Below are 24,134 nucleotides of genomic sequence, written 5' to 3'. Positions count from 1 at the left end.
AGGGTTATATTTGGCGATTGAATCAATATCATAGATGGAGGCTTTACTTGTATGATTTTGGATTATAGACATGTTTCAGGAGCAGTGGTGAATGCCTTAGCCAACATTGCTGCCAACCTTCAGGGTGAAGCTGAAATGCACGAACTTCTCGTTAGGTTGTTGGAATTATTTGTGCAGCTTGGTTTGGAAGGAAAACGAGCATCAGAGAAGGCTCCAGCAGCTCTTAAGGTAAAAGATCAGCAATAATGGTCATTTGTTATAGGTACATAGAAAAAACTGAAGCTTACAGGAATCAGAAATATAGGAGATTTTTAACCAAAGTAAAGATGTTACACAAAACATTCATAAGATAAATAACTTCCAGGATGTGGAATCAGCCAGGTTGATGGTGGGAAAATGGACACATATGACACTTCCTCGTTGCATTCTCTTGACCAACACTGCTAGTCACATAATGTGGGAAGTGATGGACTGTCAGACATAGAGGAATGAACACCTTACACCCCTAGATGAGATTCTTCTTTCTTTATGCTTTTTCCAGAAGCCCTCTGATGGCACTTATTTGAAAATCAGGAAGTGACATACCTTTTTCATTCTCCATTAGATAGTGTGCAGGTGCACTGAGCAGTGCTGTGTTTAGTATATGAAGTACTGATTTGTTGTACCAGTTCACAAACTTACGAATGTACTGAACATAGCTCAACAGCATTTCAGTCCAATCTATCACACCCATTTGTCAGCTGTAAACAACAGTTTGTTTCAGCTACATAATAAGTTGTTTCATCTTCCACTCACACTTTCCAGTGAATGAAGGGCGGAAAGCATTCTTGCATCTCGTCTTGTCACACCACTTCATGGCCATAAGTGAATCATTGGTCACTGACTGTACTTACCTACCTAAAGCTTTTGAGACAGAGGTGGCATACCCTTCCTGTTTCCCCATTCCGTACCCACAGGAATTGTTCTTTGATTTATGAAGGAACCAGTACAAAACAAGTACCATAACTCCCAGTACATTATACAAGCAGTCAGATTCCTTGCAGAATTCTCACGTGAGAAGGGTCCGCATTTTATGGTCATAAAACACTGAAATGTGTATTCACAACAGTAGGCGGTCAAGACACGCAGAGGCCAGTCACACAAGCGTGACCATTGTATTGGGGGGGGGGTGATTCCATGCTTCAAACAATGCCAAAGAAAGGAAAATTTTTGAAAAGAGACTAATCTGAGCAGTTTGAATATCTGAAAGAGTACTAAAGTGGACTGACTGTACCTATCTGTGCTTGAATAACTGTTCACCAGCCATGTGACTGAGTCATTCAGTGTGTTGTGAAACCTCAGTGATATGCTGGTGTCAGTTTCTGTTATAGGTAGTGGAGGCACTTGCAAGTGACCTTCAACCCTCTCAATAAACATTCGTGTTGAAGCAGCTGTAGGTATAAGGTCCACTGATACAAAACATTTCCTATAGTCTTCCAGGAAAGGCTGTCACACTTTGTGTGTTATTCCTTTCATATTCTATGTAATATTATTCAGTCTGTGGGTCCAAAGCATGACTTATTTAAGAAAAAACTGATATGCATCCAAAACAAATAGCAGGTGATTATTTCATAAGTTATACAATGCATAACTTAAGTGTGAAATGGGATAAAATATACATAGTGTTACGTCGTGGTGGGGTGGGGCGTGAAGGTATCCCCACCGCTTCCACCACTGTTATGTCCTTAATCCTTACGACAGGGGTGGATTGGTAATCCCACCGCTGTCTCCACTGTAATGTCGTGGTGGGGTGGGGCGTGAAGGTATCCCCACCGCTTCCACCACTGTTACGTCGAGGTGACAGGGGGGGTGGAGGTATCCCCACTGCCACCTCCTCTCTTGCAGTCACAGGGGTATGGACTAAGGAAACGTCGGAATAGCGTTCTCTATCGTTGCTTCATGGCTAGGGGCTCTCTGTTCACCGGGCTTGTCAGGAGGGCGCAGGTGCGAAATGTGGAAGGGGAGAAAATCACCACAAAAACCCACATCCTCACCCTATGCTACACTATATTAGTAAAAACACAATCAATATACAGTTATATACATTTGGGATTCTCACACTGAAAGGGCCGACTGGTGTCGGGTTACACATTACACTTGGCTACCTCGCATCACTCGGTTGATCATTCTTACGCCCTGTACACCTTTTCTAACGTTCCTAACTCTAGTCCCATTGGAGGAGTTACACTTTAATAATATTACAATTATTGCGCATGGCGATAAGAGTAGTTTCCACTTACTTTGCGTTGAGTCTGCAGACGGATGGCGTTGCCGGGAGTCGAGTCGGTGTCCATTTGGACAGAGCCTACGGCCGCAAATGGCCAAAATTACTGTTAGAATAATCCCCTTCCTAATTTGGTCTCTGGGTTATATACCCCTATGTATGCTTACTCATTATTTTCCCGGAGGGTGTAAGTCCGCCTCCAGTGACGTCTTATCCCAAGGTGGGTGATCTCGTTGGCTGGGATCCTAAGGGGACACACCCCCTTCTACTGCTAAACCGTTTGGTTGACATTTTTACCTCCAAACGTCCCCCCATCACGCAAGTGTAAATTCTGTAGTTAGCAGTTCGATATACATTCAACGTCATTCTGCTGACTCGGCATTCCCTCGCGGCAAGCCAATGTCCGTCTAAATCCATACGCAGAAATTCCTTTAAGTTGTTAACCTTTCGTACATCCGCTTTCGTACCTCTTACAAATATTTCCCAAAACCAAATCTATCCTAACAAATATTTTCCCAAAAATACAAAAATGTTAATACTATGTTAACATATTACCGGGAGTCGGCCTTTGGGCCACAACACATAGGTTGGATAAAAAGTAGTGGCAACAGTTCTATAGTTCTGAAATAACATTATTGCCTGAGGTAAACACACTTACATTCCTTCAATATAATCGCCCCCCCCATGTGTACCACCTTCTGCCAAATTTGTGAAAGGCGTCGTACACCATCAGTGCGTCCACGTTTGTTGATGTCCAACAGTGACCACCCTACAGCATGAATAATCTCTCTTGTGTTGTAACAACCCTCGCAGTGGTTCTTTCATTTTGGCAAAGATATAATCGCAAGGACTCATATCAGGTGAGTATGGCGGATGTTGCAGTATCTCCCATCGCCAGCGATGAAGGAGATCGTTGACAGCGTCAGCAGTATGAGCCCTTGCATTGTGATGAAGGATGGTGCGGTTCGTTGCCAACAAGTGTCGTTGCTTTCTCCTGAGTGCTGGACGAAGATGATTACACAGGAAATTGCAGTAGTAGGTAGCGTTTACTGTCTGTCGTTGAGGTACAGTGTGGTGCAGTATCACTCCATCAGTGTCATATGCTGCAATGAACATTGCCTTCACATTACTCTGTGTAGGGCGCACTTTCTTTGGATGAAGAGAACCAGGATGCTTCCATTCATTTGATTGTCACTTCAAGTGCGGTTTGTATGAGCAAGCCAAAGTTTCATCCAGAGTGACGATCCTTCCAAGGAAGTCTCCACCTTCCCTCTGGTACTGGTCCAACAAGTCTTGTGCAATTGCATAACGTTGCCATTGTTCCACCTCAGACATTGTAGGGGGTACCCAATGTGCTGCAATTTTGCGGTATCCAAGAATATCGTGCATAATGTGGAGCACGGTTTTGTGACATACGCCTACCTCAGCAGCTAACTCCCGCGCAGCCCCTTGATGATTGACATCCAGCAAAGAAGCAAGAAGCTGAATTGTGTGGTTCTCAACATGGGGTCATCCTGAATGATGGCTGTCCTGAATGGCATCCCTCCCTTCATGGAACAATTTCACCCATCGTGCAACTGTGCAATATGGCAAAGCAGCATCCCCACATGATTTTCGCATTCCCTGATAATAGTTTTGTGCACTGCAACCTCATGCAATTTCAATTTTTATCCAGGAGCGTTGTTCTTGTTTCGTAAACATGTTCTTAGGGTGCTTGAATTTGGCTCCTGCACTTCAAGATTATGCACAATGCAACTTAATGAAACATGACCAGAGCCACTCACTACACTACTTCAACTGAACTCCTGCTATCAGCTACAGACAGCGCTAGTGCCACCTGATGCACATCTTTCATGTTACAGCAATGTTGCCACTACTTTTTATCCAACCCTTGTATGTAGGGAGAGTAATTGATGCTTTTTTGTCTGCCTTTTGTTTCATAAATTTTGAACAAAAATAGCTGAAATATTAACTTTTTATCAAGGTAATGCATCATGGCATTGAACATATTGAAAAACTTAGACTGTGGAGTGCATCTAGGAGTTTAAATCCTAGTCCTCAAGGAGTTAAGGATGTTAATTAAATTTCTTTTGGAGATTTTAGAGACTTTGAATAGAAACGGGAATGGGAAATTACTTTTATTTAAACAGTAATTGGGAAAGGAAAAAAGAATTCTGTGATTTATATTTTAGTGATAAGGGAAATGAGAGGACCAAAATTTATGCTGCTGTTAATGAAGAATAGTGAAATATTTATTTAATTGACATTACATAATTCTACTTTTTCAGGCTTCAAGCAGTGCTGGTAACCTTGGCGTTCTTATTCCTGTAATTGCTGTATTGATGCGTCGTCTCCCTCCCATTCGAAATGCTAAGCCTCGCCTTCACAAACTTTTCCGAGACTTCTGGCTGTACTGTGTAGTAATGGGATTCACGGCAGCTGACTCAGGTGAAAATTAGTATATCATCTTTCTGTCGTGATCCATGGAAGGCTTAAGTCTGGCCTTTGTTTTGAAGCATGATAGGAGGTTTTTTTGGGGGGGGGATAATTATGGGGTGAATATAGATGGAATTAGATTTCGTTTGATGGTGTAATTGGATTCAGGTTGTTTATATGTGCCACTTTGGCTACCAGCTCACAGCTTTTGGTGAATTTGAAATGAAAAAGAACGGAAATATGCCTATAAGCTTGGCCATGTCTGTGCATCTGTCTCACCAAAGGGACAACCAATTCAGGAACTGTGGAATGGATTTTCATGAAATTTGATGTTGGGGAATTTTACTAGAATGCACCTACTTATTTTGGTTAAAATCAGGTGACAGTAATGGACACTTTATTATACTTCATATCTGTGTGCATCTCAAGTGTAAGTTGAGCATACACAACTGAATATTTATTGGAACAATATATTTTGAACAAAAACTATATGAAGAATGAAGCGCATGTTGTATGCCCAGTACACGCTTTTCCCATAAGTCTTATGGTTTATGAGGTAACTGAATGAAGTGAGCAAATGCATCAGGTTTGTTATGTTGTTTGTGTCCTGTCTAATTTGTTTACTTCTCATATCCCCAGCTTAGACCAGCAGTAGCTTGATTACTATAGTGATGGATTTTCTTGTACATAACTAGATAGATATCTGAGTTGTTCAGTTCCTGACAGAGATATTTGCAGTGTCCACCTAGCCCCCTGTCATTTGGGCCCTGTCTTCTCAGGAGTTAAGGCAGATGTGTGAAGTTGAGTGATCACCTCCATAGAATGTTAAGATAAAGATTATGAAGATCTTTATCTCCACATTCTCTGTATCACATTGCTGAATGTTTTTGATGAAGATGTATCACAGTTGCTTTATATGTCTTTGATACTGTACACTGGCTAGGTTTTGTAATAATAACACGTTTTATTAGAGGCTGGTTCTGCTACTGCCATTAGGAAATGTGGGACCTAATTTGATGGTCCAGTCATTGATATTTACTCATTCCAATGGACTCATAAGATTAGGTCCCACATTTTTCATGATAACAGAAGCAGAATCAGCCTCCTAAACATTGCCACTGGACTTTGAGAATTAATAAAATATTATTTTTTATATGTTTATTTTTTGTTTGTTTGTTTATTTATCTATCTCTTTATCTATTATTTGCTAATGTACTCGTAATGATGCTGAGCTGTGGCCTGATTTTGGATACTGTCATGTGATTTGCCTAAAGGGACCTGGGTAGAGCATGAAAAACTGCAGTCAAAGCAGTTGATTTGTATTTTCTTATATCTACGTCCTTCCCTTCTTTCCTTCCTTCCTAGGTAGGAATTTGGAAGGATGTGGTTGTTGCTTATTTAAAGTACTGTTCATGCATTTGTTTAAATGGCAAGGTTGTCCATAAGTAGCTTGACCAATATTCCAGTTAGGTACCGCTTTAGTGCATTACTTCTACACCAATTTGCTTAGCAGTTCAGGAGAAGAGAGTCTGTTTATAGCATATAACTGAGGCATGAACTATATTAATGGTAAACCATTTCCACAATTCTTTGTTAGGTCTGTGGCCAGAAGAGTGGTATGATGGGGTCAGAAATATTGCAGTGAAGTCTCCACATTTGGTGTCACAGACATCATCTCGATCCGAAATGAGAGAATTACAATACACATCAGCAGTTAGAAATGACAGTGTTTCATTGGTAAGCTTGCATGTTATTCATCATTCAAAAGAATACGGTTTTGCATATAATCAAAAAAAATCCATTGTTTATGAAATTGTTCTGTTTCCTTCATTAGAATGAGCTACAAGAATTAAAGACACAAATTTTGAACCTTCTGGAGCACCCAGCAGATGTTACTGCATTTGTCAACAAACTGTCATTTGCTCAGTGCACCTACTTGCTGTCTGTGTACTGGCTTGAAATGTTGCGGTTAGTATCTGAATATATTTAGAACATAATTGGAATAGTTCGTTAGTAATGAAGTAGTAACTCGAGCACATCCACATATTAATCTTACATTGACAGTACCAAACTTGGGAAGGTAATTGTAAGAAAATGGAGAAAAAAAAAGAGACTGAATAACACAACAGCAAATTTTTTCTCAGTGAGGTAGAAAACTTTTCTTTTCTCATCTTTGAAAATGTCCAGTTTTCTTGTTGTCACTGTTATTGGTATTATTATTACTGTTGTTGTTATTGTTGGTACTGTTTTTCATTCTCTGTTTCAGAGGGTTTGATTGATGTTTGTGGTATGTGCTGTACAGTAAATATTTTACAAATTTACATATGTACAGTGATTGTTTTAATTGATTCTTTGAAAAATATAGATATGTTCAGTATAATGAGATATTATTATTTAAAAATTTAAGGATAGTGTAGCATTGCTCTGGTAGTTACAATTAACACATTAAGGACCGGCAATTTAAATGTTTAAATCATCCTGGGTCCACCATTATTAAACCTACTATCCTAACTTGTGCACTGTTCACTTTAAAAATTAATATAAAATCTCCTAATTAATTTTATGAACTAAAATTTTTGGAGAACACTTACCAATGCTCCTAGAAGTGCTTGAGGATGTAATATTTCTGGAAACATTCCCCTTTATGAAGTGGCATTACACAGAACTTGCAAATGTAGACATACTCCTTTTTTTGTGAACTGTGCGAACACAGCATTGCCTAGAAGGATGCTTTCCCTTGAAATGTTCACTCTTCACAATTTTCACGAGGGTATGTTTCCACATATCACCCGAGAGTCACCCAGGGGGGTCAACATGAGGCCTGCGTAGGGTGGGAGTTGATGGGTCTGGTCGCACTAAGTCTGTGTCTGACCCTGCTTCTGCCACCACCGTCTGGTCTGTAGCCCAGGCCTTTGCCACATTCATCAGAAATGCTTTGTATTTCAATTTAGAATCAAGGTTTAGATTTTTTACTGTCCCCGCAATATTATTACCCCCATTATCGTTGGAGCTACTGTCACTTTTACTGTCTGTGGCCACAATTCTTTGTTCTCCCCTGTCACTGCCGCTCTCTGAATCACTATGACTACGCGTCCCATAAGGCAGGACAGCTAGCTCATCGGAGAGGAATTTGTCCTTGATACATACTCCCCACTTACTACTGGCTGATACATACAGCTCGAAGAGCATCAAAGCATTTTCGTTTATAGTGGGTTAACAAAACAGCGAGGTCAAGTTACTGACAAGTAAGGAAACATTCCAGAGTTTTATTATGCCATTGCGTGAAACTTGGGTGGCGCCAGAGCAAGGTATAGTGTGTTACAACCTAACGTGTCCTAAAATCATGATATCATGTGACTGGTCCACTACGTTTAAAATCCAAAAGCATGATATCATGTGACCGGTCCTCGATGTGTTAATGCCAGTGGTGACTAGACAGTGATGATGATAATAATAGTAAGTAGTGGATAATGGTAATTAAGAGTGTGTGAGAAATAAACGTTACAGAGTAGAAAATAACAAGGAAATTGAGAGACACTGGGAAAAAATTAATTTTTACCATAATCAGAAATAGAAAACACGTACAAAATAAAACAAATCATTGTTCTGTTATTGTGTCCTCCACATTTGAAAGATACACTTGATCCAAGAAGTTCTGGGAAGAACTAATTGCCTGCTTCCCTTTGATACAACATGTACCACACAGAGAATGACACCTCTAACAATTCTTTGTTGCCATGAGAACATCTTTATCGAGTTGTTACCTAGCAATGATAGGGGGATACAGAGACCTGCATATTCTTCTTTGATAAGGCGCAGACTGCATAGAAGATGATGCATCCAACAGTTCTTCTAGTGTTGCATCTGTTCGTTTCCATAGGAATGTGTTTACCAAGCCATTGCCTGGCACCAAATGTAAGAATGCACCTATGGTACAATAGGCCAGAAGTGGCCGCAGTACAAGGGACTTAGTCCCACCTCACTAGCAATAAAAAAAGGATGCACCTAACTGAGTCATTGCTTTGCCCCTATAGGAGGGATACATATGCAGATATAGACTGATGGGAGTTATTTATGAAGCATGCCATTGAGATAGGCGCAGTTGCCGCGATATACATGTTTAAGAAAGATTGGTTCAGGCATTCAAAATTTGATAAGGGGGGATACACAGACAGGATGAAGATTGGATAAGCGTACTTTAGGAAAGTAGGTAAAAAATCTTTGAGCTGATACACTAATTTATTGATTTTATTAAATGTGATGTCATGTTTATATACTTAGCTTTATTGAAGTGTGTATATTTACCATGTGTATGTATAGTCCAGTTTTTCCACTAATCTAATAAGTGAAGTGTACAGTTTAACCAGTCATGTAACAGAAAGACATTTAGTGACTTACTATGTGAGACTTGTTTATAGAAGTTATTTCATTGACTCTTGCAAGGATTTGAGTTTATCTGTGATTATTAAAATCTTTGTCAAAAAGAGGTTTATAAGGTACAGAGTTTATTACTGTTACTTTTTAAAGTAATTTGTCTGAGGGCACAATCTCATGTTCATTTTTTTTATAGTTGCTGTAGAATTTGTAATATCTGAGTATGTGATAAATCTGAAGTTTAAGTTACATTTGTGGGAGAAATCAGGATTGAAAATTTGGGAGGTTGTAATCATTAGTTTGTATGATAGAAACTTACATATCTGTTTTGTATCTCCAGTGTCCAGAATTCAAGTGAACCAAGCTTGCAACCAATACTGGAATATCTAGGTGATTCGGCAATACAGAAGGACAAATCTGGCATGTGGCAGTGCATCTGTAGGTATGTTTTGCTCTGGCAGTAACCTCCTGCTTCTGTTTGTGTGATATGAGAAACAGTTATTTAAAACACTACATGTTAGCAGGACATACATAGTCCTAGCTGCAAACTTGAACTGTAGCTGAGAAGTCTGTGGCTGAAATCATTGTAATAAGTAGCTAGCTGTTAAGACTATGTATATTTAATGTGGTAATGTTAAAAGCATGTCTTAGTCACTGAAAACAGTTGAGAATTCTGTGTAGTAGATCTGGATCAAAGTCTTTTGCCTTGGCTAAAAATTCAACCCACAGTTTTCTTGTCAGCAGAGAAGTTCTGCTTACCTGTAAGCAAATACATGCTATTTGTTCTGAGAGTGATGCTTTGACTTTTCCACGTCCTGATCTGCTCAAAGTGGACTATGGGAGCTTCACTTGTGGTTTTGCAATGAACTCTAAACTGTCCAACCTAGACCTTGCCTGTAGCACAGAGAAATGTCTTGCCACTGGTGCTGTTTGTACCATCTCTCTGGAGTAGTCTATGCAAGGAAACTGGAGAACCTCCACTCTCCCAGCAGAAGAAGCTGCTTCTCTGTTGTTACATGGCAAGATCCCACTGAAGCAGATGGGTTGAATACAGTTGTGTCTTGGCCTGGGGGCGTGTGCTTTGACTACCACCTTCACCATCTGTACATATGCTTGCTGCACATTATTCCCAGTAGGTTTCCTCATAACCCACCTTGGTCTCTCATGTGCCCAGCTTATGACTTTGATCTTGTCAGACATGTGAGAGCATAATGTCTGCCTTTATGTATTGCTGGCTGTTTGCTAAGCTCACGTCTTATTCAGACTACACTGCAGTTTACACTGATGTGTCATTTGTTCAAGGGTCAGGTTGATGTGCTTTCTGTATGAAGACCATGTTTTCTCATATTGGTTCCACAACTTTAATAATGTGTGTACAGCCAAACTTTATGCTGTCTGCCAGGCCCTTCTGTTTGTTTGCTAACAGTCTTAACAATGTTACCTCTCTTGTGCAGACTTCCTAAGTTGCTTGCAAAGTCTCAAAGGTATTGAGATGTTTTCAAGAAAATTTGTAAACATTTTTATTTCTTCTACATTTGTTTCTGTGAGACATTGTACTGGCTAGTCCTGCATTATATGGCACATTTGTAATGAAAAGTTGCAGTAATGCATCTATTAGGATTTCCATGTCTCTCTGCATGTAATAATTCAAAAACCGTTAAACAGATTTCCATGAAATTTGATACTTAGAAGGTTTTAATGGAACATGTTGACACATTCAATTTTTGTGAAGATCACAGTCTTCTGGAAGGTAACTCTGTATAACCTGTTTAGCCTGATAGATGGGTACAAAATGTTATGGAGGAATCTGCCATGTCCATTTTCAGGTCAGTCGCCTTGTCCTTTCTATTTCAAATCACACATTATTACATGAACACTTATATCCTTTTTGACATGTATCTCAGGCATAACGTCCCAAATGTTTATGGAAGCAAGAAGAGACTTGAGCAACCATTGTAGAGATAAATGAGACGCACATTTTATGCTCAGTACACTTTTTCATAAATATACATTTTTTCAAGGTCATTAATTAAAGGGCATAAATGCACCAAAATTATTACACTGTGCTAACGTTTTCAAACATGTTGCACCATAATTTATTTCTGCATATAGTTACTGCATTTTACAAGGTCTTTCTATTAATATTCTACATATGAATGTTAAGTATAACAGTGTTTTTAGAGAAGTGTTCATTTTCTTTGTATTTCAGTGTTGGTGACAGAGTGTTTGCTCAGTTCATAGAAGTAATGTCAAACAAACCTAAAGACGAAGTTCGTGAGAGAGAACTTGAGGATCATGCTCAGTTTCTGTTAGTCAACTTTAATCACATTCACAAGCAGATTCGACGAGTGGCTGACAAATATTTATCAGGCCTAGTGGATAGGTATGATAAAACAGTATACATTTCTGAGACATGCAAAGGAATGCTTATGTTACCTAATTTACATTTTCTGTAGTTAAGCACAGTAAATGCTCCTCCAGTGCAGATTTGTACAATGTGGATTTGGTTATACATGTCAAAATAAATGGAGCCAATTAGTTGCAAAATGTGGAAAATTTGATTATACACAGTCTGCCGAGCACACTATACAGCAACCCTCCCTCGAGCACAGATTTGTCCAGTGTGGATTTGATTATATGTGTGAAAGTAAATGTGAACAATTTTTTGCTGTTTTGCCAAAAAAATTATTAAATGCAGTCTGCCAAATACACCACTGTAGCATTCAAAGTTTGTTTGATCCCAAACTCTGTGTTAGTATTTTTATATTATACCTAACATTCCATTCCAATTTTATTTTAAAGTTCTTTCATTAATATTTTACTTTAATGCATAACTTTCTGATGATACTTTAGTATATTCCAGGTTTGTTCATGAATAATATCATTTGTAATTTTATTCTTTATATACTCTGACTTTCCATGGCTGTGTTCCCATATCCCCATTAGTTGCATACAGTACAGAATTCATCCGGTGCAGATTGTCTGAGCAGCAACTTCTGAGGAGTATACTCCATGCATTGGATGAGGGTTTACTGTATTTTGATTCAGCACCTAACTCCAATAGTCCTGAGGTCAGGAGTAAATGGATCTATACATCCACTCCCCATATATCTTCATGGTGCAGTGCTTAATTTGTAGGAAAAACATTTTTTTACCTTTTACAGTCTGGTAGATGGGTGTCAGCATTTTGGATGGAGTATGTTACTGTGAAATGTTGAGATTATGTACCAAACTACATAGCACTGTAACTCAAAAGGTCACAATATGAACCACCAGAGTGAAAATCTCAAGTCATATGTCTGTTTATATTTAATTGGCCCACAGTTAAGTACCGTATGTTAAAATCTTGTGTTCAGTTTCCTTGTCTGTATTCTTCCAGAGGTGTCATCAGTCCGAATTCCTCTTAATTTTGTTATTATAATTTTTGCAGGATTGTATCCTTTGTTTACTTAAAAAATTTGGGTATGAAGACATAACTGAACTGACTTGCAGAGCACAAAAATTGATAGAATATTGATCAATGTGGGGATGAAAATAATAAAGTAACGTATAATAGTGAGTGTGTAGGTTGGACATAATTGGGAATGAGATACCTGAGTCAAATGTCTATCATCTCACTAGGAATCCAAAGTGAGCATATTTTTGTGGTTTTCATCACCCATAGGAAATGCCAGATTAGTATACTGAAATATTCCATGGCCCCCCTCCTTCCTAATTATTACTTTTTTATTATTTTATGATTATTCTTAATCTGATTCATCACTGTTTGACTTACTCAGCTGATACATTATTAAATACCATAAGAATCAAAATAATAAAATTTTGAATTAATTTCAGATAAATTGGTTTAAGAACATCTTGTAGTATTTAGTAACATTGCTATGCAATGATCACAGGAAGGAATATGCATCGCTTGGTAATGGTCAGTAAGCATGTTCCTGCAGAAACTATCCAGTCTGTCGGTAGGCAACCACCCATGGCAACAATAGAAGGATTGTTGGAGTTAGTATTTTTTTGTTGGGTCTGCCCTGAGGCTATGTAGCAAGGATCCCAGGCTGGCTGAGTGAAGTGAAGCAGTTCGATTATGAGTGGTCAGTTGAAAGTCATTCTGTGAAGAGAAGACTAGGAGGGATTGATGTGAAATGGCTGCCAGCCTGGGAGTTAGTCAGTAGTAATATTGAGAGAAGTGTTAGTGAGTCTGTGAAGAGAAGACTAGAAGGTTGATGTGAGATGACCTCCAGTCTGGAAGTTAGTCAGAGAACTGCAATTGAGTTGTTGTGAACCATTGCTGTTAGAAGCTGATAGCTGAGGTATGAGGATAGTTTGGGAACCCAGAGTAAAGGGAACATCCACCATTTGAAGCTCATACCAGACGGTGGCTAGTGGAGACTTTGATAGACTGAGGAGACTAGTCTGTGTGCGACAGTGATCTGTAAAATGTAATTACAAGTTGTGTATTAATGTCAATAAATCCAAGATCAAATCCATACCCTGTCTGTAGTCACCCTGAATTGTGACAGTATTTACAGTTATTAGAGCATAAAATTTAATTTGAATTTTATGTTTTTCAGTCACATACTGTATGATTGCTGTTTTTATTGGTATAATAAAAAATTGAAACTTCATAGATTTCCCCATCTGCTGTGGAACTGTCATGTTCTCTGGAGCATGCTGGATATTCTTCAAGTTCTGTCATACTCCCTTAATCTGGATCCTAATGAAGAAACTCCAACTTTGAGAGTGCCAAGTACTCAATATAGTCTTCCTCTTATGGATACATTGGAAGCCAGAGAGGTAAGGAAAAAACATGTAGAACCTCCCCTCACAGTCTTCGCTGTTTTACAGAAGAAACATATTCTGAGTTAAAATGAGTAATCTCAGAAATTCTGAAAGAAAAAGACCTCTTTACAATTGTGTGCAGAGGGGAAGGTAATGTAAAGAAGGAGTTAGGATATGAAATGTGGACTGAATTCATCTGGTTCAAGATAGGGACCGGGGACACAAGTAATGGTGGAGATTTTCTTGTCTTATTAAGTTCTCAGGGAGATTTCTGCTGTGTGGAGTTCGTGTTCTGTAGTCTTTCTACTTATGTGTGTTGTACTACAATGGTGCGTAATTGGGTAATATCCCTTCTGCTAGCCACCCACAGTATCTGTTTAGTATATTGTTGAACTGTTGCATACTAATAATGAGTCTGACTCATGGGGACAGTGTAATATATACTAAAGAGCTACCTCATGAGTTTGACTCAACCTTTTCCAGATATTTTACTGTTTTGCTTATTTGAATATCACTCCATGTCTACAAAATATGTCACTTTAAAAGATCTTAAGAGAATAAAGTCAGGGTGGCCAAAGTTTTCTTTTATAGGTCAGATTCCATGAATATATCTTTGTTTTTATTATGGACTACTTGTGTTTTATTTTCTAGTTCTTTTTTTTTCACTATAATATAGTTTACATGTTACTAGGCATATAAGGACTTGTTATTTATACTTTATGAAGGATGTGATGTCACTTGTAATAAGATATTCTAATCCCATAATTTTATGGAACTATGTTTCTTTTGCAGATTGTTATGGTAACCTTTCGTTTTTCTTCATATGTATATGTGAAAATATAAACCAACACACATTAAAATTATAATTGCCAAGAAATTTCCAAAATGCAGAGTTAGGTTTTGTCCCATATCAATTCATTGTATTAGATGCACATGTGTAAATATGATCGTAATAATGTGTTTATGATTTTTTGTTTGTTCAACATTATTTTATAGAGTATTGTGAGGGATTTTGCTGCACGATGTCAGGGCATTGTCCAAGAGGCTATGAAATGGTCACCTCATGCAACTCGATCTCATCTTCAAGACTACCTTAACCAGATTCCAAGTTCTGGAATGTGGCATCACTCAGGCTTAGCATTAGCAATTGAGAGCATGCTGCAGTATACTGGATTAAATTTCCAATCTGCACCACTCAGTGTAAGTTTAATTAAATCTCTACTTCATGAGTTCTTTATAACAAGGACTTGGGTGGGGGGGTGCATGAGTTTATACCACTGATTGAAGTTAGCTCTCTCTAAGGGACCCAATAGAGTAGGTGTCTCCCACCTCCCCAGAGGATGGAAGCAGATCCAGTTTCTGAAATGTTGTGTTCTCTAGTTTTTATAATTCTGGATGATGGAGAAAGTCCAAAAATTCTGAGTGTTAAACACCATTGTCAGAACCCTTTAGAATCTACTGAAGAAAAATGTTGTGCTGCTGTATGTTGCACTCAAAGATTATGTAGTTACTCTCATTGGCAGGTGGTTACTCTTTAACAGCCGCACTGCATCTTTNTATGTGGTGCAATCCAAAAGTTCCCGAAATATATTAATAAAAACTATTACATCTTACCTAGATCTTATTCTGCACCATCACCTTCAAAGTAGTCTCCTTGGGAGCGCATACACCAATCCCAGTGTTTCTGCAAGTTTTCAGATGCATCCTGGAAGTCTTTCTTTGTTAGGGTGTTTAGTACCGTCTGCATTTCCGCTTGAATTTCCTCAACTGTATCAAATCTTCGCCCCTTCAACTAGATTTTCATCTTGGGAAAGAGAAAGAAGTTGCATGGAGCTAAGTCTGACAAGTACGGTGGGTGGGGAACAACTGCCATCTTGTTTTTAGCCAAAAATTCCTGCACAATGTAAGCCGTATGCGGTCGTGCGCTGTCATGGTGGAGTACCCAGTTGTTCGTGCGCCACTTTTCTGGACGTTTTCTCCTCAAGTCCTCCCTCAAACGCCTTAGAACATCGCGATAGAACTCTTTATTGACTGTCTGACCAGGAGGGACGAACTCCTTATGAACAATCCCGTCAATATCAAAAAAACAGATCAACATGGACTTAATGTTGCTCTTGACTTGTCAAGCTTTTTTTGGCCGAGGTGAAGAAGGGCTCTTCCATTGCGACGATTGCTGCTTGCTTTCAGGGACGTAGCCATAAACCCAACTTTCGTCACCAGTGACAACCTTCGAAAGAAAGTTTGGATCCTCTTGAAGCTGTTGCTGAAGTTCCCTGCAGACTTCCAAGCGATGCTGCTTCTGTTCATTTTGCAGCAGTCGTGGCACAAACTTCGCCACAATCCTCCTCATGTTCAGTTCCTCTGACAAAATTCGTTGACATGTACATAACTTAGTCCCAAGGTGTTACAGAGGTCTTGGATGGTCAGTCTACAGTCTTGCAGAATCAGATCCATAACTTTCACCACATTTTCTGGTGTTTTGCACGGTGACGGCTGTCCCGAACGATCGCCATCATCAGTCGATGTTTGGCCAATTTTAAAACGCTTATACCAGTCGTAAGTTTATGTCTGGCCTAAACTGTTGTCACCAAAAGCTTGCTTCAACATTTGGTGCGTTTCTGCAGCGGTTTTCCCAAGTTTAAAACAAAACTTTATACAGACATGCTGCTCTCTCAGGTCAGCCATCGCAAAACTGCAAATTCACGGAAACACAACAATGGAAATACGTTCACCAACAATAAACCCAACCACTCAACTCGACGCCGCTTGCCACACTGATTCAAGAAGGATGTGTGAGGAGACACCTAGTGGTATTTCAATGTACTCATTAACATTCGCGCCCAAAATTCAAATTTCGGAAGCTTTTGGATTGCCCCACGTACATATTTTCACTTCTGTGGTTATGGAAACCTTTAAACCATATTTACTTAGTTATTTTAATGTAAAGGAGAAGAAAGAAGGAAGGGAGAGAGAAATGATGATTAGAATGGATAAAAAGTGGAAAGAAAGGCCAAAGAAAGGAGGGTATTAACTGAAGGTGTAAAAAGGATGGAGGAAAGAAGCAAAAGTTTGAGGGCGAGGGCTGTAGTTATGAAAGTACAAATATTCTCCAAGAGACTAAATCTACACATGTACTAAAAGTCAGTGGCTGGATGGTGCAGTATATTGGATGTTACAAATTAAGAGACTTTGAATTGAATTTTCAGTTGTCCTTTCAAGTTACTGTATAATAAAATCCACTAATGTACGAGGGGGTACTCAAAAGAAACCGAACTTATTTTTTTTTAACTTATTTATTCAAATTTTAAGCACAAACCTTCAATCCCCTTCAAAGTACTCTCCACTTACACTAATACACTTGTCTAGTCTTTTATTCCATTTTTCAAAACATTGTCTAAATTCGTCTTTTGAGATGCTTGACAGCGCCTCTGTCGTTTTTTTCCTTCACCTCAGCAACATCAGCAAAACGCTGAAAAAAAGTTTTGATCATTTTGGGACTCTTCTTTCAAAGCACAGCATGCTTCCATGCGACCTTGTTTTTGTTCAGCAGTCAGCAGTCGTGGCACGAATTTCGCAGCCACCCTTTTCATTCCCAAATCTTCTGTCAAAATTCGCTGAACTGAGCTCCAAGTCACTCCCGACAGCTCCACAATTTCTTCAATGGTCCGTCGTCGATCTTCCTTGATGATTTCACGAATTTTTTCAACATTTTCATGTGTTCGGGCCATTGCAAAAATGATGATCACACAAAACAGTTGTCACTATAAACTCTGCCGAAACTAGTCCGGACCTTCTGAAGCAATGGTAGTCGGCTTATCGACTCAGGAATGTTAGCTCTATGCGCTCATAGCGACAAAACGCGGTACTACAAAAGCTCTGCCCACAAAAAAATTAGTTTGGTTTCTTTTGGGTACCCCATCGTATGTATTCTGAATGTTACTGTATCAAAATTTTACTTCATTTATGAATGTATAAGGTCCAGGTAGTGTTAAGAGCAGGAGGCAGGTAGTATATTAGTTATGAAGGACATGGATGACTCGAAGACTTTGAATCATAGGGTGATTGTGTAGTGTCCCAGTTTGTCGAGAGATAGGCCAAAGGAAAATGAAACTTTACCAGAAATGTGAAAGTAGTATGTATTTAATTTTGTAATTATTTTGCAACAATAATTTTTTGCAGAAGTCCGGAACTATGCATGTTTTTCTTTGTGAGGATGTAGTGAAACTTGGATATAATATTTTTTCCATATAATATGTTTGTTTTTCTAGACCCAGAACTGGAGGGCCTATGTAAAAAGTGTCTTATTTCCCACAGATAAATATCCTAATTTTAATTTTATTGTCTCTTCACTGTTCATTCTTCATCCTGTTTACTTATGTGTATCGTCTGTCCATCTTTAAGGTACTCTTAAGGAATGAACATCTTCATGTTTCCCATCATATTCATTGCCCTGTTATAGTGCCTGTGGGATAGCATGGTGACTGTAAGTTAGTATCATGAAAGTGGAAGCACTGCAGTAATGTGTGAATGAAACACCAGTGAGAGAGGATAAAGGTGGTTCTGGAAATGTGATAGAGTATATTCATAATCCATCCTCAGCCTCAAAACAGGAACTCTCCAGTGAACAGAATGATTTAGTTACACTTTTATATATTTTTATTGCAAAGTTAAAGAAAAAAACAATTAAATTTTGGTTTAACTCTGTTAAATGACTGGTTATTACAGTATTATAAACTGAAACAGTTATTTGTCAGCAACTTGGGTGTTTTTGTAATGTTTTCACAGTTCATATATTTTCTTCCTGTATTTAACATTTTTGTTTTATGGCAGAATTCTTTAGGGAATGGGACTTGATTGTATCCAGGTTGGGATGTGAGGTCTCAAACATAAAGACATCTGTAAGTGATTAATGCACTTTTAATATGTAAATATACATAATTCTGGAAGTACAGTTCATGTTAAAAGAGGAGCTTTGTTTTTACTGTGGTGTGAGTACATTTTCTTCAGGCAAAATAATTGTTGGGATACAGGATGCAAAAGATAGAGATTCACAGTTTTGTGATGTTCATGCTAGAATACTTGTGTATGTCTTGAGTATGTACTCACATACAGGGGTTTATTTATCAAATATCTGAGTCATTGAGTCTGAGTTATCTCTGTTTCTGCCATGGATTTCACTGTGAATTTAGGTTTGAAGCTTCCGTAGTTGCATGGCAGAAGATTCAGGGAATGCTTGTATTGCTTTCATTTCATGGTAAGATTTAAGTTTCAACAGATGTAACGCAACATGGACAGATGATGGTCAGTGTCTGTCTGTTATTCATATTCTCCTAAAAAATATTTGCCTTGAGCTCTTCTCTTACCTGCTAGTTGAAATGTGTGAGGCCAGCTTTTTATGATAGAAAATTTTATTTTCTGGCTGTAGCATTTTTATGCTTATAATGTAGAAAAATTATGGTCTCTAAGAGAACTCTCCAAATGTACTTCACTTTTTAGTGATGTTTATGCTTGAAGTTTTCCTTTAGCTCATTCAGAATTCACATCTAAAAATGTTGAAGAAGAAAGTTGTAGGACAAAGTATAAGAAATGTCATATGTGAATGTCATGTTTGTTAGACACCTCATCTTCCTGCTTTGATCTCTTGTCACAGACATTTGTAAAGGAGTCTAATATACAATCATTTTGTAGATAAGTATTATGAAGTCAGAAGCAATCCATTTTGCATTTGAAAAGACTAATCTTAAAGAAGGATGAGATATCCCTTTTTGTTTTCATATGATAAATATTTAACTCCAGGGACTGTTATGTCTTCAGATTAACACTTTGGACAAGCGACCTCGCTGTGTGAAGAGCGACTCTTCTCGTTTTGTTTCATCCCTTTCTCTGCGCAGTTGGTATGCCGGTGAAGTAAATGGCATGCTAATTGAACTAGAGCGGAAGAGTGAGGGGGAGAAAGGCAGTCTGATAGGGACACTGATCCAGGCTGTGAGGAAGGCTTGTCACAATGAGGACAATAAAGCCCACCGAGCTGCTTTATGGAGGGCAACTGCCATGTTGATAAATACACCAGGTACTTAATAGTTTTCAAACTACCTGTATCATCATAATAAGAAACATATCTGCTGTGCTGAACTCTGCCACAGTTGGTGTTCAGGTTAAGGTATTCTGTGACCCTTAGGAATAATACTGTAAAAATTCTTACAGTCTTAGAAGTATCTTGGAAATGCCCGGTAATTTTATATAATTTTGTAAGTGACCAAAAATAGGTAACAGTTGGTAACTTCATTCCAGTACAGTCATATACATTACATTAATAACCAAAGCATCATCAGTCATGAAAACTGTGGTTTTCTAGGATGTGATGCCATGTCGTATGGTAGATGCTGACTTTATTTAAAAATAACAGGTGAACATGCTCTACTCTGTGCATTTCAGTGGGCAGGATTAGGGTGTGAGTAGGTTAGGTGTTTTGATATGGAGGGAGTCAAATCTATAAGTATTGTGTAGACTTGCTGTCTTGTAGAAAATCACTGCATGATATCCAAGGTTGTCACAGTCTGTTAGATGGTAACCATATTCCAGACCATCTGGCATCATAACTTTTTAAGGACTTTAGCCTTAGAATATCAGGTGGCTTACATCATCAGTCATCTCTATATGGTTTGAGGTTCGAGTATGAAACAATGAGATACAGGCACAGTGTTCATAGCTTTTTATCTTCTGTTAGTGAAGTGTTAGTGAAGTTGAAGACCAAGCGATCTCTCGGAGAACAAGAAATATCTGACTTGTTCTCGATGAGCTATATAATGTGCCTTAACAAAGAATTGTGGCCACAGACAGTAAAAGAGACAGTAGTAACATTGCGGGGACAGCCACATGGAGCCACATGGGGAAAAGTAGACAAAACGCCTACTTTGGGACAGTTTACTGGAAATCCGGGGGTGAAACAAATTCCGTCAGACCCAACGCAAGTGTGTGAAGTAACTTTTTTTTTTTAAGATAGGGATACTCGTGTTGTGAATATGATTTCCACAATTCACAATTCGAGCATGGTTGATGTTCAAAGGAGACATGGACAAGTAAAGAAGCCTCTTTGTATTTCTGAGTATAATATGTTCATGAAGGGAGTTGATAGAACCGATCAATACTTGGCCTATTATTCTCTTCCTAGGAAAACAGTAAAGTGGACAAAGAAAGTTGCCTTATGGCTTATAAATTGTGCAATTTTCAATTCATTTTTGGTTTACAAAAATGTNGACTCTCAGGTGATATGTGGAAACATACCCTCGTGAAAAGTGTGAAGAGTGAACATTCCAAGGGGAAGCATCCTTCTAGGCAATGCTGTGTTTGCACAGTTCACAAATAAAGGAGTATGACTGTCTACATTTGCAAGTTCTGTGTAATGCCACTTCACAAAGGGGAATATTTCCAGAAATATCACATTCTCAAGCACTTCTAGGAGCATTGGTAAGTGTTCTCCAAAAATTTTAGCTTGTAAAATTAATTAGGAGATTTATATTAATTTTTAAAGTGAACAGTGCGCAAGTTAGGGTAGTAGGTTTAAAAATGCTGGCCCCCAGGGTGATTTAAATATTTAAATTGCCGGTCCACACGGTGTTAACAGTCTGCATCTATTACATGTCTTATCTCCATTCTGTATGTTACTACCCTAACTATTAATTTCTGTAGGCACAGAATTCCATTCTGACAAGAACAGTGTTATACCGGTTGTGGCCAGTAAATTGTATATTACACTGCATCAGGCTGTAAATAAATATAGCTGATTACAAAATTTCCTTATGTAGGTGTGTATCGTAGTTTGCTGCACGTAGTGGCATGGTCACAGGTTGAACTTTTCACGGAACCTGCCATGACAACAGCTGTTGAATGCTGGCAGTGGTTGGTCACTGCAAGACCTGATCTGGAACTGCGGTTCCTGCAAGAGATGTTTTCTGCATGGCAGGTAAGGATTGCTTATGTTCACTCAGTGTGTTACCTTTTCACTTCGTTACATTTAGTAACAAAAGAAAAGATGAAGTGCTGTGTTAGATGTTTGTAGTGGAAAAGACAGGACTATAGTATTGTTACAGGCAGTATTGTATTTGCTTCATACTAAGTAAATAATAAATGCCTGTTGTTTGATAATGTTAACATATTAATGCAGGAAAAGAACCTTCTAGTTCTGGTCAGTGGTCCTGTGAAGTTCTTTGTTACTTCAAAATGGCTGAAAATTTTCAAGTGGAGTATTCCAGGCTGTCTTCAGTGAAGAAAAACACATGAGGTAAAGGTCCCATATGGGTGAAAAAATGAGTAATAAATGTATATAAGACTTCATTTGGGAAAGTTGTCATACTGCAGTGTTATATATAGCAGAAGAATGGCCTCTTCTATGTGAATGGCAACAAGTAACATGTTCAAGACAGTAAAGCAGTTTAAATCCGCTGGTAAGGTTCAACCACAGCCCCACATCCCAAAGGAAAACAATAAAATATTATTCCTCAGTACTTCAAGTAGAAGAAAAATTATATTTTTTCAAACTTCAACAATTCTGGCAACAGGAATGATGACATGGAACTTTGTAATTTCAAGCTGACAGCTACTTAGAGAATTTTAAAGAATATGGACTTCAAATCTGACATACAAAAAGTAAACAGTATCATATGGTATCACAGATATTTTTGCGTTATTAAGCTATGTCACGCAAAAGGCAAAACCACCTATTATGTAGGTGGAACCTTGGTTTATGCAGGCCTTACCAACAGATGATTTGGTATGATCATTCAGTTGGCAAGTTGTGCTAAGGATACTATATTGAAGGAGCTTTCAAAAGGACTGAAAAGTCTCTCTGGGAAAGGAAAGTGGCTACTTATAGTGCTTACTGGCAAAGAAAATTGGTTCTTGGATTGTGGTCATATAGGTATTTGAATCTCATTCATAAAATCATTATCATGAATAAATGACAAGGGAGATGTTTTATGAGTGGTTCTAGAAAATAATATTTAATCTTGACTCTCGCTGGGGAACTCTAATGGACAATGCACTGTATTACACAGCGAAGACAGAAAAGTTGTCTACATCTTGGAACAAAACATTTTAGACTGGATCAGACTGGAAGATATTTGCTTGGAGAACAAATAGCTGTTGAAGGTGGAGGTGCTCAGGTAGTTTCCATAGACAGAATAATTTATGATAAGAATGAGTCCAGATAAAAGGTATATGGAAATACAGGCTAAAACCTGCAAGGTACCTGGCAGTAAAACTTCCTACAAGCATGAGTAGGATGCACCACTACAGAAAAGTGGGCATATTATGTTCATCATGTCACAATTCTGGGACATGGATGATAGGCTAGAAGGTAACAAGGCAGTGATTGCCAATGGTGGGGGGATGATCCTCCCACATTAGTACTCCACAAAGAGGTAAGTTGTATTTGCAAACTCATTCTGAGTGGAACTTGGCACTATATATGTACAAGCATTTAAGGTAACTTAATGTTGTACTTTAATGAATGTAACAAGAATAATGTATGTGGAATAGTTACATTATTGTGAGTTTTGCTTTTAACTGGGCTTGATACTTGCCCATGCTCTGCATAGATATTTAGAATGACATATAAATGTACGTGATGAAATTTCCTAAGAGAACGTTTTGTGGATCAGGATTTGCTGACAACCTGCAAATAGTATTAAAATTCCTAAGAATCAGCAAGAGAAACAAGTTCTTGTTTTCAGTTATCAGAAGACATAATTTTGCCCTTCTTTAACATTAAATCCTTCTAACAAAATTTGTGTGTGGAATGTATGGAATTGGTTAAGAATATGCTCCAGTTTCTCATAAAAGCTGTGCTTTGTGTCATTGTTTTTGTCCCCAGTTGCACCATGCACAGTCAGAACAATAGTATCATGTATTACCATCTTAACTGATTGTATGATTCTCTTGAATATGAGTAAGCTTGTCCCTAAGTTACGATTATCACTCCAATTTCCACGGAAAAATAATCTAGATGTGTTACTTGTTTTAACAGAATAAGGAAACCATATAATATTCCTAATTGAGTATATAGTAACAACAGTGTCCAGTAAAAAAGAAATGAAAATTAAAGAACTAAGGATGACTGAAATTTACCACTAAAGAACTGTATCTCAGTTTAGTCTGGGATGGGCTAAAATGGCTCATCTAAATTGACATATTTATGGCAATTGTAGGAAAGAAAAGTTGTCATCCACATTTTAGTCTGTCTCCATTTTATGCACTCATGAGCTTTCCCATGATCTGTTTGGTA

The 24,134-nt window shown here is 38.3% G+C and overlaps 1 protein-coding gene across 2 annotated transcripts in view; it reads left to right on the top strand.

Moving 5' to 3' along the window:
* Positions 1-24,134, top strand: part of LOC111864351 (phosphatidylinositol 4-kinase alpha) — a 113,300-nt gene that overhangs the window by 61,341 nt on the left and 27,825 nt on the right. For both annotated transcript variants that reach the window (XM_023851544.2, XM_023851543.2), the window contains 10 exons: positions 69-228; positions 4,552-4,711; positions 6,297-6,436; positions 6,534-6,667; positions 9,414-9,515; positions 11,283-11,456; positions 13,702-13,867; positions 14,849-15,052; positions 19,667-19,922; positions 21,658-21,815. In XM_023851544.2, the coding sequence (XP_023707312.1) occupies positions 69-228; positions 4,552-4,711; positions 6,297-6,436; positions 6,534-6,667; positions 9,414-9,515; positions 11,283-11,456; positions 13,702-13,867; positions 14,849-15,052; positions 19,667-19,922; positions 21,658-21,815 (1,654 nt within the window). The remainder of the gene's footprint in view (positions 1-68; positions 229-4,551; positions 4,712-6,296; positions 6,437-6,533; positions 6,668-9,413; positions 9,516-11,282; positions 11,457-13,701; positions 13,868-14,848; positions 15,053-19,666; positions 19,923-21,657; positions 21,816-24,134) is intronic.

The sequence above is a fragment of the Cryptotermes secundus genome, unplaced genomic scaffold, assembly GCF_002891405.2.
Source record: "Cryptotermes secundus unplaced genomic scaffold, Csec_1.0 scaffold312, whole genome shotgun sequence".
NCBI classification, from domain to species: domain Eukaryota; kingdom Metazoa; phylum Arthropoda; class Insecta; order Blattodea; family Kalotermitidae; genus Cryptotermes; species Cryptotermes secundus.
This window is presented reverse-complemented; position numbering and strand designations above follow the sequence as displayed.